The 22,900-nt window shown below is 34.5% G+C and overlaps 1 protein-coding gene across 1 annotated transcript in view; it reads right to left on the bottom strand.

The window, feature by feature from the left end:
• Hers (Histone gene-specific Epigenetic Repressor in late S phase) overlaps positions 1-22,900 on the bottom strand; it is a 244,660-nt gene that overhangs the window by 184,669 nt on the left and 37,091 nt on the right. Inside the window, exons 2-3 of the mRNA XM_088259360.1 lie at positions 18,488-21,924; positions 3,210-3,321 (exon numbers count right to left, since the gene is read on the bottom strand). Coding sequence (XP_088115486.1) covers positions 3,210-3,321; positions 18,488-21,844 — 3,469 coding nt within the window. The 5' untranslated portion in view covers positions 21,845-21,924. The remainder of the gene's footprint in view (positions 1-3,209; positions 3,322-18,487; positions 21,925-22,900) is intronic.

The raw sequence follows: 22,900 nt of genomic DNA, 5'->3' as shown, positions 1-22,900 counted from the left end.
GCAGAATCTAAACTACATTGCCGCATTAAAAAAATTAACAAACTATCACGTCGGTTAACTTCAAGGGTAGGCAGAGAGAATAGAACGCCACACCAATCTGTCTTTGCAACCAATCTTCACCACCTCCTCATTCATCTCCTCAAAAAAAACCCGCCAATTATTCAAACGCCGGACCTGACCACCACCAAGTATTTGAAATACTTGATTAAGTTTTATTAAATTACAATTAAATACATAAAACAAGTTTTTTTCTTTTATGTATTTTACGAGATACGTATAATACAATATTAAGATAAAACACATTTAATACACTCAGTTACACAGTAATTATTAAACACATATGAATGGTTAATATTAACTATATAAACCTTTCTCTAACATCACAGGTACTGAAAGCATATCTTATCTTCAAAATTAAAGCTTGGATTTTACATTGCATTAACGTCGAAGAATTCTGATCGCAAATTGGTAAATTGTTGATTTTTTAATTTTAAATTTAGATATGTATTTTAGGAACACACAGGCATACCAAATGCAGGATTTATGTCTTAATTTTTATTTTATTTATTGAACTTGTACATGTATTTGATAAAGACATTTTATTTGACGATGAATTCAACATACACAGAAAGTGTCCATAAAAAATGCAATGCAATCAAGGATAGAATACACATATAATATATGGCAAACAAGAAAAAAAAGCAAATTTTTGCGGTATTTCAAGAATAAAAAAAGTCCAAAAACCCAAATAATTCATAATGAATAAGTAAGAAATATCGTAAAGTAATATTTTATAAGTGATTAAGTAAAAATATCGGATTGATATCCAATGAAAAAATCTCATAAATATTGTTACTTTTGAAAAATATTATTTAAAAAGATTCAATCAATACGCGATGCAGTGCAGAACGGTAGAACAGATCGGCTGTCCAAATTTAAAACACAGTAAGAGACATTTTTTTGTAGTACGTTTTTTTTTGCATTTATGGACTAAGTAGACTCTACTTAGTCCAAAAATGCAAAAAAAAAACGTACTACAAAATAATGTCCCTTACTGTGTTTTAAATTTGGACAGCCGAGATATCGATGCTAAAAATTGAAGAGGTTAAAAGCGACACCAAGGAGGTATAATGTTTTCACACGACCTTGTTTCGTGAGTCATGACAACTTGTGGTGTTGCGACCATCCCAATATTGACTAGTCTTTTGGCATCTCGCCGTAAGATTGCATTATACAATTCGATATTAGTTATTCAGTAACAGATCGCGTCTTTCGTAAAAAACGGAGGGAAGTTTACGTCAGCCTCGCTTGTTGCTTTTTAGCGTCAACAAAGATAACATCTCTCCTGTAAACACATTCATGTGTTCGTACATACTAAGACGCTGTGAATACATAAATATTTTTTTTGTATCTTTTTGAGTTCTTATTCTGACATGTCCACCTTCATAGTGTGGTGGTAAGCGCGTTTGACTCCTGTGCTGGAGGTCCCGGGATCGATTGTTAGGTGAGTTGATATAAATATCAGTGATATTTCACACTAATTAAGAAAATGTATTTTGACGTAAGATGAAAAAGGTTGAGACAATGAATTTAGAAAATTTACAAATTATTTAATTTAAATATATTTGTTCTAACCCTTATCTGCACCCAATGGTGCATAGGGCACTACATCGTATTGACGCTTACAAAAAGGCAAGGTGATCACTCCTGCGCTTTAGGGACCAGTCTACGGTAATATTGAATAAATATTAGAGTGTAAAATCACTTATATTTATTTATTTATTTTGAACCTCACTCCTTGGTAATCGAACCCAGGACCTCCAGCACGGTAGCTAAACACGCTGACAATTACACCACGGAGGCGGATAAAAAAATGAATCTATTTAGAAAAGATAACCTTTGAAGACTAAAAAGATTATACAAGAAGATTATATAAGAAGATCCCTGATTATACAAACGTAGTAATAAAATAATCTAGAAAAAAATCAAGTGAATGGAAGGCTAATCTTGCAAGGTATTCGATTTATTTTTAAAATACAAACAAAAATAAACAAGTTAGATCGAAAAAACGAAAAAAACAAGTCAAAACGTTTAAATAAAACACTGTACCTCGTTTACTAGACTCGAAACGATTTCTTTAGTGAGAAAAAAGAGTTTATTAGCAATACTAACGATCGTAACTAAGACTGAAAAGTGAACCGGAGTAACAGAGAGAACGTTGAGGAGCACTTTAATATTGGAAGGCAACTAAGTAGCTTAAATAATGAAAGATCCTCTCCCACTACAAGAAATGGCGGATCACAGTTTATGCGGGAATTTCAGCAGTGAAATTAATTTAAATTCGCGAGATATTGGGTGTTTGAGAGCTATCATTTTTTAAAGTTTCACCTTTAAAAATTAAATACAAATATAAAGAATTTTAATGGACTAGTTTTACGACAAAATTTTGATGGGCTCTTTTCGCTAAAGGTTTTTTTGTACATAACTAACGAATGGCAGTTTTTCAAAAAGTTAATCCATATATTTAACCTTACGTTAGTTTAGTATTGATTGATATGGTGATTATTTTAATGAATTCTATATTTAATAATTATATTGAATAAATTCATTGATGGTTTTCCGTAAAGAACATTCCATGCAAAAAATATATTCACCCCGTTCTTTTTTCATTTAGAAATCGTCATTTTCGCGAGTAAATTACCTATTAATTAAGAATTAAATTTGTTACGGTATTTACCGTAAAAAATATAATTATTTTTTTATTTTATTTTGTTTATACTGATGTACTCGTATATTTTACAAAGCACACGGGAGGCGTCGTGGCTTAGTTGGGTAGACGCTCGACTGGAAATTTGGCGTTGCGGGTTCCTTTCCCGCAAATTGCAAAATAAATTCAAGAAAGGTTTATTTTTAGTTGGTCTGGGTGTTTGTGAGGCATTTTTCACAATTTTACCTTCCCTATCCTTACTATTCTACCTACAGACAATACTCTAAAAGTAGAGGCTTTGCGGATTATTCTATTTTATATAATTTATAATATAATTTATGACTAATATTGGAAGGAAAAAAATGGCATGAAAAATAAGACGCGATTTCGTTGACGTATAACTGCTATCTCTGCTCTAACTTTAAAATTTTCATTAAAAAAAAACAATTTTTTTTTAGCAGTTGAGAAGAAATTTTCTTCAACTAGGTAATGTTAAGTTTACCTGGTGGAAGATGAGGCTGAACACCTCCCGGAGGATGCATCGAGGAGAGGGCTCCGAGGGGCGTGTACCCCAGTCCGGCGCCCCCCGCCACAGGAGCACCAACCACAACCTCCTGGAAAGAAGAAGAATGTTAAAAAAATGCGTGGTTTAATAAATAATATTGGCAGCGACATTTAAATACACACACATATCCAAAAAATATACCGTCCACAATATTTCTGTTCCACAAACGCCAAATCCTAAACGCTGAAATAAAAGGTTCATTTCCTCTGTGTTGCGATCTTATCTTGCTTTATTTTTACCTATTCAAATTAAAAATAAAGATTGATACATCTTGATCTGATGATAGTAAATAGGGATTGATGTCATAACGATTAAGGTTACAATTGTTTTTGTAACTTATTTTTTACTTATATGTATTAATGTTATTTATTATATCAGACAGTGCATTATTCAAATGTCAATATTATAGTTGTCTCAAATTGATATGAAACATAATCGTACTAAAACTCTAAACATGGTTAAAAAAATATGAATTATTAACTTGTCACGAGTCATGCTATCATGGATTACTTGGTCGTATGACAAGATCTATTTCGTTTCTATCCATCTATATCATTTATTTACAACATTTTGAGTGTGTCCAAATACTTGTTCACAAATCTGGATTATCTCCAATTGTAGGAGTTAATTTTCATATTATTTTTTGACACTCATCAAAGCAACCAAAATCACTTAAACCAGCCTATGACGGTCGTTAGCCCCGTAAATGCCCAGACTTTCATATTCTTCTTCATCTTTGATGAGATGTCAAAAAATAGTATTATTTATAATTAATACCTCTTTTATAAACAGTTTCGTTATTTAAATAAACTTTTAATTAAATTTATATAATGAAAAAACAACGAATTTCCACCATGAATTATACAATTATTATCAGAAGTAGAATCTTTAATTTGTTTGATGAATGTGATACGGATTCAAGACCCCATTCAATTATTTAATGTAAAATGAATCAATATCAAACAATGTGCGATAGTTCACTAATCGTGGAATATGTGCATAACAGTTGGTTAAACATTTGTTTGATCTGGTAAAGTGAACTCATATTTTCCACGGCTTTCAACATTCAGTCTACGTGAAGCTGTCTACTGTCTGGTGTCTAGTAATCTGAACATTTCAGAGAAAAGCTTCTCGTTGGAGTTAACTGAACCGAATGTTTTTTTACCAACTCAGCTTATATTTCCAAGAATGCGCTGCATTTGTACAGCAATTTTTTTCTGCAACTAAGAATAAGAAAAGCTCATAAGGCTAAAAAATCGAGTCTGAGATGTTTGCAAAATATATGTACGAAAATAATAAAGCTGGGATATGAAATTTTACAGTAGTCTGTTCACAGTTATTTTAGCTCTAGTTTTTTATTTATTATTTATTTGGCAGTATAAATAACATTAAAAAAAAACTAGAGGTAAAATAACTGCGAACAGACTGTACCTTTCGACAGTGTCTCGAGTCTTCGAATTAAACATCCATCTTCGTGTCTAAATATAAAGTATAATTAAAATGAAACTTTGTTTTACAATCACTATAAATATTTTATTATAACTTAATTATGATGTCTACCGGTTTCGAAACTAACCGCTTCTTTATCAAGATTGCTCAGTCTTGTATAAGTTTTGATAAAGAAGCGGTTAGCTTCGAAACCGGTAGACATTATAATTACGTTATGATAAAATATTTATGGTGATTTTAAAACAGTGTTACATTTTAATTATAGTTTATATTTAGACACGAAGATGGAAGCATCTATAGCTTCCGAAACTAGTCGTTAAAATAAAATAAATATAACTCAAGTGGTAAAAATACACTGTTTTCTTTTAAATTTCATCATGTCTTACCAAAAACTGAATGTCGAAACAATAAATGAAATTATTGTTTCGACAATAAATAACGTTTTTAAAAAATACTGAAATATGGTAATAAGAGTTTTCGGAGTTGGTTCTGATACCCTGGAGTAGATAATTTGTATTTTAATACCGTGAAATTATTCTTAACTCTAAGGAGTTATGGATGCTTTGAGATGATTGGGAGAGGACTCAAAAGGGACGCGCATTTCCTCGTACACCAAGCTGTTGTAGCCCGGCATTTGGTATAGGTACGTGTGTACGTAGGTCGGCCGGCGAAATTTGCTGGATACGCCAGTCTGTCAATAGCCGATATGGGAGAGAGAGATTAAGTGGTCCGGGCTGGAGATGGCTATCTACGGTAAGCGTAGTTACCCACTATTATTACCGGGAGATGAAAGGTCCTGTCACGCGCAGGAACTCTGGCCGGAAGCCGCAACCTTTTGGCGGGAAAGCTGCTAAAGGAAATGGTCCCGTTTGCGAGATTTTGTTTTATTAGGGGAAAGCGCCAATCCGGTCTGCGTACCAGATTCCTCAACAGCTTTTCCTTTGTTGGTTTTACAAGTAAACATATTCGAATAGGATTTTTTCATCGGTTAGTCTTTTAACTTTTTATACGAAGAATATTTTTGAAATGAATGTATTTATTAAAACGATTATTATTGATTTCAACTGTTTAATTTTTGTTAAGATGCAAATGGAATAAAATATTCAGACTGCAGAGTGGATAAATATCCCCGGTGAAGGGCAACAACAGCTTTCTCTATTAGACATTGGCGAGTTTTAAAATCAGAGAGTCAAAGCAGAGTTGGAACGACAGAAATGCTATGGTGTGGTGATGTGCGAAGCAATGGAAAATTACTGCGTTACGCTTTCATAATCGTTACTTGAGGGAACACGATGGCTGTTTTTTTTTTTGCAGCAAACGCTATTACACAGCTTCTTGTCTCTCTGTTGTGCAGGTTGAGGTTGTAGAGGCGTCTGAGCAAGAGCCACCGTCGAGTTGACAATCGGACCAAGCAGACCAATGGAACTAACTAGCTATCACAGAGATACATATCGCTGCTAAAACTAGCGCACTTCTAGAAACTCGGTGATGGTTTCTAAGTTTGTATTAATTTATGTTGTCAGTGGCAGTGATATTAAAAGCTAATAATATTTTTTTAATTTTCGATACCCTGATCCTAATATTGTGCTCTGCAAGTCTCTATATCGGATATAGCTTCTATATCGGACCCGGAAATGTGGAATGAAGCTATTACATTACGCAAAATAATATGATCAAAGGAGTCAGGATTTAGCACTGATGAAGAAAAAAATATATAAATAAAAACAGATTTTAACTGGATACAGGGGGCGTGGACCGGCCTAAAATTATTTCTCAATACGAGTTAAAATTTTAACAGAATTAGAGAATACTAATACATGTTTAATCATAAAATAATGAATAACCAAACAAAAAGATTCAGCCATCTTTATATAATTCGCTAGGACAATATGACATGCTTCTTTTTTACAATTTTATTTTAACGTCTATTAAAGGTTTAATCTTTAACCAAAATCAGCACAATCGGTGTTTATTTGCCCCTCAGTTTCTTCACAGTAAATTCGCTTACACAAGTAAAGCATGTTGACCCTAATTGAAAAAAGGTAAATAAGTACATTTTTTTAGAGGTATATTTCAATACTTATAAGTTATTTTTCTTGTAAGAGGTTTTAACTAGCATGTTGATGTTGACTTTATTTTTCTGTTTTGCTTTTTTTCTATTAAATTCATAACGTAATGGTGAAACACAATGAGCAATAATTTCATTCAACCATTTTGTCAAATATTAATTATCTCATAATAGAGTAGTAATGAGAAATTCCAATAACAAACATCAAAGATACTAAATTTTATATAACGTACAAATTAAGTATTTGAATACCATTTATATATTTACTATTTTTTAAGTATTTCAAAATTACTTGAAAACTCAAATAACCGTTGATCCCTATTGATCAGCAAATTATCAGTAAAGGAAAAATTTATCGAATCCACAAATGACGTAATAAAATATTGAATTATGCGCTTAAATGTGCGTAGCATTTTTATGTCGGTATAAGTTTAAGAGGTCTTAAATAAAAATAAGTCATTTTTAAGGTAATGATCAATACTTATTTATAAATATGTAACTGCGTCATAAATAACCATAAATACCTAAAACAATATGACATCAGAGTGAAATGTGTGTTCTGAGTACCGGATACGTAACGTTTCTAATAACTTGACGGGTGCTGCCCACCCCCCGTACTAGGAACTACGAACGACCCACGCATCGCACCACTCCCCCGTAAGTATATGGTGTTTTTAGAGGTATACAAATTCAAATTTCCCGAAATAAATTGATGGTGGCACCGCCTTGTGGCATGTTGCGCCACCTTGCTGAAACCACAGCTCTGTCACATCAATGCCATTCAACTAAGGTACGAATAAGTCATTAATCATGGTTCTGTAGCGCTCTCCATTGACCGTAACATTCTGGCCGGCATCGTCTTAAAAAAAATATGGGACAATGATTTCACCTGCCCATAAAACATACCAAACACTGAGTATAACATAATAATAATAACAATAACTTCATCTAACCCTTATCCGCACCCAATGGTGCAGAGGGCACTGCATCGTATTGACGCAGTTATCTTGATCGATAATTGCATGAAGACAAGGTGATTAGCCCTGCGCTTCTCGTACCAGTCCAGGGTGGTATTAAAAAAACTCTCTCTGGTTTCAATCCTGGAATTGGTTGGCAGCAATTTCCTCTATTCTTCTCTTCCATTCTTCCCTGTCTTGTGCGGCTCTTTTGAAATGTGCACATGATGAGCAGCGCACGTCCTAGTCTCAGCACAGGTCCTCCAGGTATTCTGGGCGTGGGCGTCCCCTAGAGTTTGTCCCCTCGGTCATGCAAGAGACATTCTTGACGTATTACATGGCCGATCCATCTTGCGCGCCTTTTCTGAGCAGGTGCCTTCCTAGGTGATTTTCACTGTCATATTAAAAAACTATGTCAGTGAAAATCATCCGTATTTATTTTGACCCCCCTGGGAATCGAACCCGGAACCTCCAGCACGGTAGCCGAACGAGCTGACCAATGAAACATAATAATTATTATCGATAATTGATTGTTTTGTCAACCTTGTTAAATGTCATTTTTTGACACGGGTATCAAGGGCTAGATATCTACAGCACAGAGCCTTTTCCAAGGATGTGTCCCGAGGACGGGGAGGGTGGGGGTGGGGGGTTGCCTCGTGGACGGGGGGGGGGGGGGAGGTGCGCGCAAAGTTCACCATTATCTGCTCGGAGGTCCCCATCTCCCACCCCCCCCCCCTGCCCACGCGATAGGGGAGAGTCGTAGCGTCACTTTATCTCGTAAACAAACAATTCCTGAAAACCTATTGACGTATCAGTATTAATCCCTACCAACTGATATCATCCGCCCACCCACTTCGGGGAAATATGAGCGAGTATAAAATGATACTAATTCACTCTAATATTTATTCAATATTACCCTGGACTAGTTAGTACCTGAAGCCGAGGGCTGATCACCTTTCCTTCGTGTGTTAACGATCAAGATAACACCTCTATTGAGGCTTGTCTGCAGGTAGGATAGTCAAGATAGGGAAGTTAAATGTGAAGAACACACCACAAACACCCAGACAAATGAAAATGTTTTTTTCTTGAATTTATTTTACGATTGGCGGGAATCGAACCTGCGACGCCAGTTTCGCAGTCGAGCGTCTACCCATTACGACACAGCGCCTGTAGTAAATTTTATTTACTTGGAAGCTATACATATCATAATCGATTGTGGTTGACTGATATACACGTGTATTCATCCTTATCCGCATCCAAAGGACAATTTGATTGATATAGTGTTAACTTGAACGCTAATTATATTATATGTGGATAGTTGCAAATTAACGATTCATATATTAATAATAAACCAATTTAAAAAGGTGTGTCGACGCTAAAAGCTTTCGCGATATTATTTTTTGACATCCCATCAAAGATGAAGAAGAATATGGAAGTCTGGGCATTTACGGGGCTGACGTGTGTAATGTGATCACTTAAACCAGCCTATGACGGTCGTCAGCCCCGTAAATGCCCAGACTTCCATATTCTTCTTCATCTTTGATGATATGTCAAAAAATAATACGAAAATAACTCCTATAATTGGAGATAATCCAGATTTTGTGAACAAGTATTTGGACATACTCAAAATGTTGCTTTCACTATAAGCTATAAAAAACGATTCTATGTGTAGCCGTAATAGTTGGACGCAATACGTTACAATGTAGTAGACACAGTATGAAGTGAGACGGTACATTGTACACAAACAAACCTGCCTTCATCAGTCGGTGGGAGGCACGCTGATTAAATTGTAGACCCCACCCCCATATACCCGTTTTCCCAACTTCACGGGAATTGCTCGGCTATTTTTACTATGGGCCGTGAACATAACACACTATGTATATTCTATATATATTTTCTTCACTCTTTATTACTACAATGATTATTATTTTTAAAAAAAACCTATAAATTACACACAAATAATTCAGTTATTATGTTAATATCGATATACATGTAAAAAGATTGTATTTTATTAATTGTTTCGGGATTAACTTTGTGGTAAGACATGTTACAATGATTAAAGAAAACACTAGTTTTTATACCAATTGAGTTAAAGACTAATAGTTTCAGAAACTAAACTTCCATCATTCAGGTCTGTATAATAACTAAAATATAAACTAGTTCTGTAAATAAGGAGAGGGGAAAATTAGGGGGAGGGGGTTAGTCAAGGGGCGGAGTTTGAAAACAAAGGAAAAATGGAAAGCAAAGGTGAAGAATTTTGGAACATTATATTATTAAATAAATTATTCTTAGAATTTAGGTTTTTTAGATTTCTAAATTTTGTAAGTAATTCATAATTTGGCCTTTATGTGGAACAAGGTGTAATAATTTTAATTTATGACAGTGGAATGAGTGATTTGTTTCTGTTATGTGATTTGCCATAAAAAAAATTAAGTGGTATAAAAATAAGTGTTTTCTTTAATCATTTTAAAAAGATTGTGTGTAAGAAGATACAGTATACCTCTGATATAATAAAAAAAATGTCTCTTTATTTCCCCAAAGTTCAGGTAATTAGGACTAGCTAATAAGAATGTCCTCCTCCGTAGTGTAATGTTCATCAGGCTCGGCTACCGTACTGGAGGTCCCGGGTTCGATTCCCAGAGGGGTCAAGTAAATACAACTGATGTTTTCACTCCAACATTTATTCAATATTACCCTGAACTGATTATCAGCGGAGGGCTAATCACCTTTCTTTCATGTGTCACAAACAATCGAGATAACATCGTGTTTATATGATACAATGCCCTATGCACCATCGGACGCGGATGAGGATTATGATTGATTAATACTTTTCGCGGATAATTAAAAATGTACTCGGTAAAATGTTGAATTACATTTTAATATAATAAATAAAAAAAGGCATTTTGATAGAGTTGGTTCTATTTTGCAGAAAACTTTGATAATTTATTGTACGTAATCGCTAACCCCTGTTAAAATTTAAAACGAAAAATTTGTAACGAAAGGCCTATGTAAAAAAAGTATTATGCAGATCCTCAACTCCCCTGTCCAACTCTCATCAAGTTTAAATAATTATTTTTTTATTAAATAACCATCAATCTGTATTCCCATTTACATGAAATCAATGTAAACGCAACCATTATTGTCATATCGAAATTTTAAATGACCATAACTAGATGACTGGATAAACTCTAAAATGTGTGTAATCTCTGTGCTTTCATTCGTTCAAAAAACGTTATACAGTTGGTTTTTCCTATTTAATTGAAATAAACTTTTGTTTCCTTCCTTACAAAAATTTGATGCTAAAATATCGTTCTTCTCTCTCAAAATGTCAAAAGAATTGCGAAAATTAATGAGATTTTGACTAAATCGAAGACGCTTAATAGCACTTGCGACATATCGCTCACTCCTTTCAACAACGTCATATATAAAAAAAATTGTTTTTTCAGGAAATCATTTTTAAAGTTTAAGAATATTATAAAATGTATTAAAAATAAATATCAAGGCACTTATTAAACTTTTTACTGTGCAACAGATCTTTTTAGGTAAAACCTGAAGGTTTTTTCTCCATTTGAAAAATATTTAGTATTTAAAAAAAAAAAACAATACATTTTCTTCAAAATGCAAAAAAAACACTTTCTGCCCTGTAGCGGGTAAATATGAAGTTAAAAATATGCCGCTTTTGCAGGGATATAGTACATTTTCTGAGCATTCCGAAAACATGCACAACTGAAAATTGACGTTTTCTGATATATGACGTTGTTGAAAGGAGTGAGTGATATACGGTACCACTCACGTTACGAATTTTGAGTATTATGGTTTTTAATAATTGGTAAAATGTTTACTTCAATCCTTATACGCACCTCAATGGTGCATAGGGCACATCATTATATAAACGTAGCGTTATCTTGATCGTTCATACATGAAGGAAAGGTGATCAGCCCTCCGCTTCGGGTAATATTGAATATATATTAGAGTGAAAAAAAAAAATTTATATTTATTTGACCCCCCTTTGGGAATCAAATCCGAGACCTCCAGAACGGTAGCCGAACGTGCTGACCGAACGCTGCGGAGCGCGAACAAAATATTACTTAGGGTATTAAGCTCGTTTAAATATCATATAACTTTAAACTAGCCAATGACAGGCCGTAAGCCGTATAAATGCCCGGACCATATTTCCCTTTCAAAAGACTCATTTATCTACGTTGTGTATTCAGAAAAAATATAGTAACAAAAAATATATAATAAAATATCAGACTGGTCTGATGTCGGTTACGAAGAAACCCGGTTGCTGGTCAAATAAAATTCATGTGGAAAACTTAAAAGTAGTTGTTATTTTATTATATAAAATGCAGTTCCACCATGAAATGTCAGTACAAAACTTGAATATAGTTACATATATTATTTTTTGGATCCAAATTCAGCCACGAAAAATATTAATCGTTATTTTTTGCCGGGCGTTTTTAACAGATTGACTGGACTCATTTCGTTTCTGGAGCAAAATATGAAAAAGGACATGGAAATTCAGCGCTGTGTGAAATTAGAAAAGAAATGATGAAAACGCGACACGACATGTGACGGGGTTCGAAACCAATTTGTAAGCTGAAAATAGATCGCGGCCATTTGAAAAAAGCAATAATAACCCTAGCATCGGACAGATAATTGAGAACCGCTGGAAAATGAACATTTTAACTATTTTAATCAATCATGTTTTGAGTGACGTTTCTGTCGCCAAAAATATACGACGGAGAATAAAAAAACTTGACATGTTTACGAATAATTGTTAGCAAAATATCATTAGGAGGTCAAGGTGAAATATAATACATATATATTTTTTAGATTAATGTGATGTTTCGTCGCTTAGCTACAAACTGTACATCAACAGAATAAAAACTTTTTTTGAAGATAAAAAAACTAATAAAGTTTTTCTATGATTAATTCTGTAAGTTAGTTGACAGTAAATTAGATTTCGAAAAAGGAACGTATTCGTTCAAGTATAAGTGAAACTATACACCTATGTATTTTTTATAACATTTTGAGTGTGTCCAAATACCTGTTCACAAATCTGGATTATATCCAAGTATAGTTATCTCAATACTATATCTCGAGTTATACTTCCATATTCTTCTTCATCTGTGTTGAGATGTCCAAAAATTATATGTAATTTTTCATCAGGTCCGGTCAGGCTAGGAGTCGAAACTATCGGCGGGCATGTATGAGGAGATGCATTAACGTAGAAGAGGCGAAGAATGTTTGCAAAGAAAGAGTGGAGTGGCGCTCTATTCTCTCTGCCTACCCCTGCGGTAAAGCGGTGTGATGGTTAGTTAGTGTGATGATTAACTAGTTAGTAGCTAGTTAGTTAATTTTTTGATGTGGTTAAGTTCAAACTATTTTCAATATTTTGAGTGTACACAAATCTGGATTAATCCAGATTTGTGGACAAGTATTTGGACACACTGAAAATGTTGTAAATAAATTATCTGGTCAAATTATTAAGCTTAAATAAAAATGGAAAATTATGTTTTCTAGCATTTCTCGAGTATGTGAATACTATCCAGAATTCGGACCTCACATACAAATGAAAGAGTTTCTGCTGAATAAAAGCTTTCCTCATCCCAACATAGATGTCTCTAGGAACTCTCGCACACTGTGTTTCGAGTATGAGCAATATATAGAGAAGTTTCAAGAATTTGAGTAGTGTGGTTGTCAATCGTGGGTAGAATGGATCAATGTAACAAAGTTGCAAAGTGATCACTTAAACCAACCTATGACGGTTGTAAGCCCTGTAAATGACCAGACTGTACTCTTAGACCAGACCATATTCTTTTACATCTATGTTGAGATGTCATAAAATAATGTAAGTTCAAACTAAATTGTCACCACATTATCAAAGTCAGTCAATAAGCATAGAAGTTTGTGCCAATACTCTGATAGAATATGAATGTATATTGAATGCGTTAAATGAACTCACAGCATGCCAGACCAATCCCCGGGCGAAAGGGACTATTTGTTGGAAAACCATTCATGGCCATGGACTAGAATCCCTATGGCTATAACATGAGACCAAGGGTATAAGTTGTAAAATTAGGATTTCTCAAATTAGTATCTGCCATACTCGTAGAAAGTTTTCGACCATTCAGGAATAAATACAAAAATAAATTTCTTAAATGTTTTTCGCAGATACTTTGTGGCACATTTTATAAACTTAATAAAATAAAACAACCTTGTTTTAACCACTTTTTATTGGTAAACTTTATCCAACCGGTTTCGACAAGAACCTTGTCATCATCAGAGTTTATGTACTAAATTCCAAAACAATTAAATACTCATAGTTATAGTTGATTACCCTTCCCTTACGATGCCAAAAACTTCCAAGCACCATATGAAAATGTGATTTAAAAAAAAAGATTTTAAAAACGGGAAAAAAACTCCTAAATGTTGCTTTTAGTGAAAAGGTGTACCCATAAAAAGTGGTTAAAACAAAGTTCTTTTATTTTATAAAGTTGACAAAAATTAATCCTAAACTATTTTATTATTATTGTCTTTTTTGTCCGCCTTCGTAGTGTAATGGTCAGAGCGCTCAGCTACCGTTCAGGAGGTTTCGGGTTCGATTTCCAAGGGGAGGGGAGCAAAAAAAAGTGATTTTTCAAGCTAATATATATTCAATATTTCCCTGGACCGGTACCTGAAGCGGAGGTCATCTGATCACCTTTCCTTCATGTGTTAACGATTAGCGTTCATATGATGCAGTGCCCTATGCAGCATTGGGGTGCGGATAAGGGTTTGAATGAATTTGAATGAATCCTTTTTGAAGGTTATGTAGACGAGAAGACTTTTATTGAAACTCAACAAAGATAAAGAAGTATATTAAGTTGGGTACATTTATAAAAGTCTAAGTTTTTATAGGCCGAGCTTACGACCTATCATTGACTGGATTTAATGATCACTTTATACACTGTATAACATTCACCATTCCACCCGTAATCAAAAAACGTATTACTCTAATTTTAATGTCAGGTCGTAAGCCCTGTACATAACTAGACTTCCATATTCTCATCTCTATAATATTATTGATCAATATTGAGATCTTGATAAAAATATCTTTTCAGTCGCAAAAAATACAGTATTTGTGAACAAAAAATTGGACACACTCAAAATAGTACATGTACAATACTATAAATAGTAATTAAAGTTTTACTTAGTAAATATCATTTTTTTCTTAAAATCTATTATAACAATTGTTTCAATGTGTTACGCATCATTTTTAAACATCGTAAAATTATGCGAAATGCATCGAAACACGTATCAAAATAGATTTTAAGAAATAGTGTTATTTACTAAGTAAAACTTAAATTCAAAATGGGTATATTTTACCACAAAGTGACTCGCCGAATCAATTGATGAAATTTTATTATTTTTATTTTCAAAGGGATTTTAAAGAATATTTTTAACCATTCTGTACGATTTCAAATTCAGAATTTTAGATATAAGTATTAAAATCTAAAAAAAATGCAAATGCGCAATATTGCATAATCGTCGTGAAGACCGAAGGCTCGCGTAGTAAATTATGATTGTATGTGTAGCAAGAACAAAACGCAGGCACAAAAGTGAGGTATTCAAATACAATATGTCGGAAAAAAATGTCGTTACTCGTCGTCCTCCGCAACCTTGTTGACATAAACAACGTCATGGCGCCGAACATATAAATATAATTATTAGATAGGTAGGTACATTAAATTACCTTTACGTAGTAAACAAGTAGAAATACCTACCTAAATGCGATGTAACTTCACTTAGCATCACGCTATTCTAAGAAAAGGCGCGCATAACAGCACTCTGAATTAATTTTCTAGACATTTCTACTTTTACAATCTTAAAATTAATTAATAACGCAGTTCTCTCCAATAAAGAGACTAAGCTCGTGTGCTTGGAGAAGGACTTACACTTTTTATTTATTTTTATGTTTGTTGGTAATATAATTTATTTTTATTATAATTTCTTAGATTAACAAGTACTTATTTATTTGTAGCATTTCAATGTCTTAATTTTTTTATATATGTAGGAAGATTATTGAAGTACTTGGTTCCCAAATATTTAAAGTCGTGTTGGAATTGTTTGGTATTGCATTTTAGTGTGGTAAAGTCATGTATAAACAATTACGTTTAGGGTCCTAATTTAAAAGTTTTAAAGAGATTGATCAAACGATTGGCGCTAACTGCATTAGACAATGACAGAAATGATTATGTTGTTTCAAAATTCTCGAAGTTGATAAGAAAATAATGAAAAAACTTAAGTCACTTCAGTATTCAATAATGTAGAAATGTAGGAGGGACAGCGGAGAGAATGAGAGAGATGTCCACATAATTGGTTACGAAGAATTCTACTGTACCTACTGTATTATTTATAACTATGATACTTTTTGTTGTAAATGATATCCCAATATAGATAAAAAGAATATGGAAGGAAGTCTAGGCATTTACGGGGCTTACGAGCGTCATAAGCTGGTTTAAGTTATCACTTTACACACGTGTAACGTTCACCACTTCAACCTATGATTAGCAACTAGGTACTCAAATTCTTAGAACTATATATATATATATATATATATATATATATATATATATATATATATATATATATATATATATATATATATATATATATATATATATTGTTCAAATTCGAAACATAGTGCTCGAATCACTAGAATTTCACTAGAGACATCAATGATAAGATAAAAGAAGCTTTTTATTGAACAAAAGTCTTTCATTTGTATGTGTCCGAATCCTGGATTGTAATCACGTACATGAGAAACGCTAGAAAATATCCTTTTCATTTTATTATTTTACCTCATAATTTGACCAGTTAATTTATTTACATTTTGAGTGTGTCCAAATACTTGTTTAGATGTCAAAAAATAATGTGAAAAATAACTCCTAATTGGAGATAATCCAGATTTGTGAATAAGTAATTGGACACACTCAAAATGTTGTGAACTACGATACGTAATTGAACTTTTGCAAATATGTGCGTATTTGGAAATTGTGTACTTTATATTTTTTTTATAAAAAATGTGGTTCATAGAAATTAGCAGTTACCGATAATCTCAATAACTAAAGTGGTTATTTAGTTATTTGCGAACTTGTGAATAATATAGTGGTCCAGACGTAACTCCTAATTGAGATGTAAATTCTGAACGTCTGCAGTTCGGAGCTGCAATCCCACAATCGGTATTTCTAGAACTGGCCAAGATTCCAGACTTGGAGACAATTCAAACGCTATTTCCCAATAATTTAATCCCGGCCGACGTCAACCGATCGAATTAACTAGGAATTATGATCACAGCAAGACTAATGAAGACAATTCTCTTGGCAAAATAGACAAAATGCATTTTAAATATATTTTATTAAGGTTGAGATCTCAAACGTTCAAATTCAGAGCGCGGACGACAGCGCTAGCAGCAGGTCGTGTTTTCAGCAAAAAATTCAATTACGTCAAATGTCACCCGGATTTAAGAAAATAAAGTCGCGATTGATCGTATATTGCAGTGTTCAGCAAACACTTTTTATTCAAGGTACACCTACCAAATTAAGACATTTCTGAGGTGCATATTTACCATTTTATGGTAACATATTATATTTAATGCGAAATGTGAACTTATTTAACTGAGCACAGGCAATCAAAATTTGGAGCAATTGTGTTATTTTCACAAAACTAGACTTTTTCCGCGGCACACCAACTAATCACCACGGTACACCCGTGTGCCGCGGCACACACGCTCCGGAACTATGGTATATTGGGCTTTAACACTCAGACACTAACACTATGAAGATAAAAAATTGCAAACGTTCTTCGCCTCTTGCATACTTGTACTTGAGTACTTGATCAGGCTGACTCCTCTGATCTTCCTAGACCGTAGTCACGTTTTATGATTGCTGTACCGTTCTTTCCTCTCCCATTCGTTCCAAATATCCAAACTATCACTTTACACCTTATTTAATTTGATCAATCGTGTTAACCTCACCCTCGCATTTCTTCCTTATTTCACCATTATTATATATCATATATCATACACCATTTTGTGATCATACGTCTGAGTGATCGCAATTCGATTGCATTCAGTCTACTTTATTATTCTTTCGCCAACTCCATGCTTGACTTTGTGCACCAGGATGTTGTGCACTGTTAGCTTAACTTCCGCTGTAAAGCTTTTGTTTGCTTAAACTGATTTTCATCCACCATTCACTCCACTTTTTATACAGTATCAATCCTTCCATCCCTAGAAAACGTACTTCCCATATATACGAAGTCATCTCCCAGATAAAATTTTAACCATTTACCATTGACAAGACGAATAAGACAAATAAACGAGCTTTGTGACGGATCTTGACTGATGGATATAAACTAAATATCCTTAAATCATTGTATATAATGGGCAAGAAAAAAAGGCAACTAACAAATATATTTAAAAATATTTACCGCTATTTTATACCCAGAACTCATTAAAAAACTATAACATTGGATTTGTCAACATTCATCAAAGAATTGCACAAATCATACACTTTTGTCGTATTTTAAATTTAACAAAATATAATACAAAAGTACTTACATACTAAAAATACTACGAGTATTAGTTTTAAGGTTCGAAATAAGAAAACAAATTCGAAGGAAAAGCATAATGGACATGGAAAATGCCATAATGACGGCCAGGAGTGAATGACTTAGTACAATGAAGACAGTCCTACCTTTTCAGTAGCAGCGGTCGCGGTAGTCTGGGTGTGGCTGGTGGCAGAGATGCGGTACTGCATCTCGGAGACAGTGCAGAAGCCCGTGTGGGTGGAGTACACTCCTGTGATGGTCACGTCAGCCTCCTGGTTGACAATCACGGCGACATTGGACTTACTGGCGGCGCTTTCGCCGCCGCTTGAAGGAAAATCCTTCTTCGACGAGGAAGGTTCGACTTTTTCGGTAGCGTTACTCTTTGGCTTCTTCGCTCGCTTCTCTTCCTGCTCGCTACTGGCAGAGTCCGAGGTGGTGGTCTCATCTTTACTGGACTTCGGGGACCTCTTCTCGTAGCTGGCGGCCAACATGGCCGTGGCGTTGAGACTGGCCATTCTCTTTTTGACCACCATGTCCTTCAAATCCATGACGACCTCGGTGCGGTTACGACGTTTCTTAGGTAAAGGATTCGCTTTCGGTTTCTTTATTATGACCGAATCACTAGATGAGTCTGAACTTTTCTCAGTTTTTACGATGACTTTCGGTTTTGTGATCACCTTCTTCTTCTCGGGAGTTTGCTTTTTATGTTCAGCTTCGCTCTCTTCACTCGAAGATACTTTCATTTCCCAATATTTTCCCGATCCGGTAGGTTGGTATCGCAAAGTTCTCGTCGGTACGTTACATTCATCATCCGAACTCGTTATTTCAGATTTAACCTTTTTTTCGTATTCTGACTCCGAGGACGTGGAATCTCGCTTTTCGGTCTTTATATATTTTTTCTTAGGTATATCTTTCCACTTAGGTGGAGCTCGATCTACAGTTCTCATGAGGCCGAGCTCGAGATGCGTTCTGCTCTCGTTTTCGTATAAGCATTGAACTTTAGCGAGAGCATTCAATGATGCTTCTCGGTGTTTCTTTGGTCCTGTCCAAAAACCTAATAATTTCATTCGACGTTTATTATCATCCGTCGGTATCGTTATAAACTTTTTGACTGGTTTCGCAGGAGATTTAGAAACTTTTTTCTTTTCTTTGGAGGAAACACTTGTAGATTTAATTTCTTTTTTTATTCTAGGAAAAGCGAATCTTTCATCGTCATCAGAATTATCGTCGGATGATTCATCTGATGCAGTGTTTTTAACGGATATATTTTTCTTGGAATCAACTTTTTCTTCATTTTTTTGTACCAAACATTTGTTGAGAGAAGCGCTGGACGTCGGGTCTTTGTTTGTCATTATATCTTTTTTGACTTCTATAACGGAAGTCTCTTTGGCACTTTTCGGTTGTGAGTCGAGATTTGTTATTTTGTTTGCCACAGATGATTTTTCAACAATCTCAGTTTTGGACTCCAATTTACTATTTGCACTAATATCTGCCTTCACCGATTCTACTGATGATTTCACAGTATGTACATTGTCTTTATTTGGGCTACCGGCGTTTGTAGATTTATTATCTGGCATTTTCAAAACTTTTCCTGTGTTTTTACTAGTCTTAACTAAATTTAATTTCTTTGGCAGGCTTTTAACATCTTTTGGCTTTTTTAATATTGCACCTTTCCTCACATCTTCTAACTTACTTTTGCCTTGAACATTTTCAGTGGTTTCCACGATGCTTTCGGGAAAACTGTATGTTATTTCGTCGCTACTTGATGAGCTATCTTTATTAGCTTCCACCTTCTTCGCAGAAGTTGATACCTTGAATAGTCTTTTCGCCAGTTTTATTCCCTTAACCATTGCGATTTTTTTCGCATTTTTACCGATCGGCTTTCCTTTAACCAAGCCTATAGTTTGTTTTTTATTTATCAGCTGAACAGTTTTCAAGTAGGCGGATTTTTTAGTTTTCAGTTGAGGTACAATTTTAGAAGGACATTGTTTATTGGTATCAATGACGGTTGACTTATTCAAATTGACTTCAGGTCCTTTTCCGCTTTCCACTTTCTTTGGTGGTTTGGTTAAAGGTTTCGGTGATTCAACATTTTTTTTCATTTCCTCAATAGGTTTTGAAGGAAGAGCGATACATTTCTTTTTATCAATATCGATTTTAAGTTTTTCAGTTGTTTCAGGATCGACAGGTCGCGGGAAACATTCTTCAAATTTTGGAACATCAGTAGAAGTATTGGGAACTTTTTTATCTGTTGGATGTTTTGTACTCTCAATAACTGTCCCTTTGACTCTAGCTATTGGTTTAACTTTGCCAACCAATTTTTTACGACCCAACGGGGACACCAGCTGACTATCTAAGAAAGGCATTTTCATAAGAATATTAGACTCTTTATCATTTACACTACATTTTTGAGTGGTCAACCAACTCGAAGAATTAACAGGCTGAATAGTTTCTGGGTAAAAAGAACGATCATCGATCTTTTGAGATATATTAGTCGTGTCACCTTCCTTCACTTTGATGTTTTTATTGGTTTCTTGCGATTTCATTCCCTTCTTAGACGCAAAAGGCTTTTTTGCATTGTAGTGGGTAGCATTTTCTGGAGGTACCTTTGAAGATCGTGAGATGTTTAGTTTTAAATGGTCGTCATCGTTGATTATTTTATTTGAATCAATTGTTTGTATCAATGGTGCGGAAGAACTTCGAAGAGGGCAATTCCTCTTCTTCTTTTCAGGAGATCGTGCCCTGTCTTTCTCTCGTTTAGACTGATTGCCAGCATCAGCTCGATCAACTGATTTTTTGGGTGAATTTATTTCGGAGTCCTTGACTTTCTGAGCAACACTATCAATACCTTTAGAAGGGAGTATGGTAGTGGACTTTGGTTTCAAAACACATTTTTTCGGACGTATTTTTTCAGCTGAATCATCTCCCGCATCCTTTTTAATGGGCTTCGTCGCTTTATCAATTGATTTCGAAAGCTTCTTGGTGGTGATTACTTTTTGTACAGGCTTATCCTTTGAGCCCGATTTAGGTACAGAATCTTTTTTGGGAACATTCATCGGTGGTTTGCTCTTTTTGGTATCGGTGTCTTTTTTCCTTTCGAGAGAAGTTGATTTCTTAGCATCGGATGTATCTCGTTTCTTTTCTGTCGCAACCTTAGTTTCGACCTGCTTATTGTCATTCTTCTTATCTGGAGTTGATTTGACTTCCAGAGTTTTTGGTTCTTTTTTGCGATCTGGAGAAGAAGCCTTGACTATGTCTTTAGGCTTCTGCGATACCTTTGGTGTTGTTATTTTAGGCGTAATTTTGGCAGACGCGTTCACATTTTTCAATTTCTTCGCGGTGGTTTTTCCCGCTGCTATCTTAGTTGGAGTAGTTTTGGCGAGTTTTTTCATTAGCTTTCGTTTTTTGGAATGATTAACGACTACTTTCTTGATCAGTCTCCTCCGCAAGGGTGCTCCGGGCATCGCCTTGCGCCCTTGCCTCGTGACCACTTGGGGACGCATGGTCGCACTCGCGACGTCTTCGCCTACTCCCCTCTTGGTCCGCGCACGTTTCCCACTGCAAGCGGGAAATAAGTTCGTCTCTGAAAAAACAAAAACAAAAACACATTATTTTTTGTCATAAACAAAAAAATATGAAACAGTTGCTCAAAGGATACGTCGAACTTCAGCAAAACCTAAGATTTTAACGAAACCCAGGTAAAAGATAGAGGAACCGCAGAAAAATAAAATATGCTTTCACCACATAATATCAACAAAAAATACCAGCAAGAAAATAAAGTTAAGTTTAATATAAATACAAAACGGGATTTATCAATCTAGAATTTCAAATGATAAATAATAAGCTTAGAGAGACGAAACATTAATTCTAACCGGCATCTTTTCTGAGAAATGAAAATATTGAGAGTCTTAGGGTATAGCCACGCGTCACGAGATCCACCTGCCGTAAGGGGAGAAGTCGAGCAACTACCCTGTTATTTTATAGGAACAATAAATATACCGCCCAATCTTGCAAGCTAAGACCGTTGTTAGGACATGTCAATTTGGCAAATAAGTACTTATTGTATTTAAAATAAAACATGTGGTCGTTGTTGTGAGTATTTCAATATTAATAATTGATATTAAAATTATATGCATACGAAATTCGGTAAGCGAACCTAATACCGAAGAATACATGAGTTCCATAGATCCAAGGTAGATCTAATTGCAAATGTTTACATTTGAGGATTGAAAAGAACAGGTAAACAAATTTTATGAGGTGTTATTGTATTATATCCCTGTACGTAATGTTTTTCTCCCGCGTATAATATCTTTAGTATTTTAACCTGCATAAAATGTACATCTTAATATGTCAGTTACCTGAGATTGATCGATCGGCTCGACTTTTTTCGAAGTGTTGACTGAATGACTCACTCACTCATCAATGATCAACCTTAATCGGTTGACCTAGAAATGTGAAATTTTGAGAGTACATCGCTTTTATGATACAAGCGCCTTTTAAATAATGTTTTTTGTTGTTTTCCTAACGTGTGAGTGACTCTAAAATTTGGATACGGTTTC

The sequence above is a fragment of the Brachycentrus maculatus genome, unplaced genomic scaffold (genome assembly GCF_059751285.1).
Source record: "Brachycentrus maculatus isolate JH-2025_06_01 unplaced genomic scaffold, ASM5975128v1 h1tg000116l, whole genome shotgun sequence".
Classification (NCBI taxonomy): domain Eukaryota; kingdom Metazoa; phylum Arthropoda; class Insecta; order Trichoptera; family Brachycentridae; genus Brachycentrus; species Brachycentrus maculatus.
The sequence above is the reverse complement of the archived record's forward strand: the minus strand, read 5'-3'. Positions and strand labels throughout refer to the sequence as shown.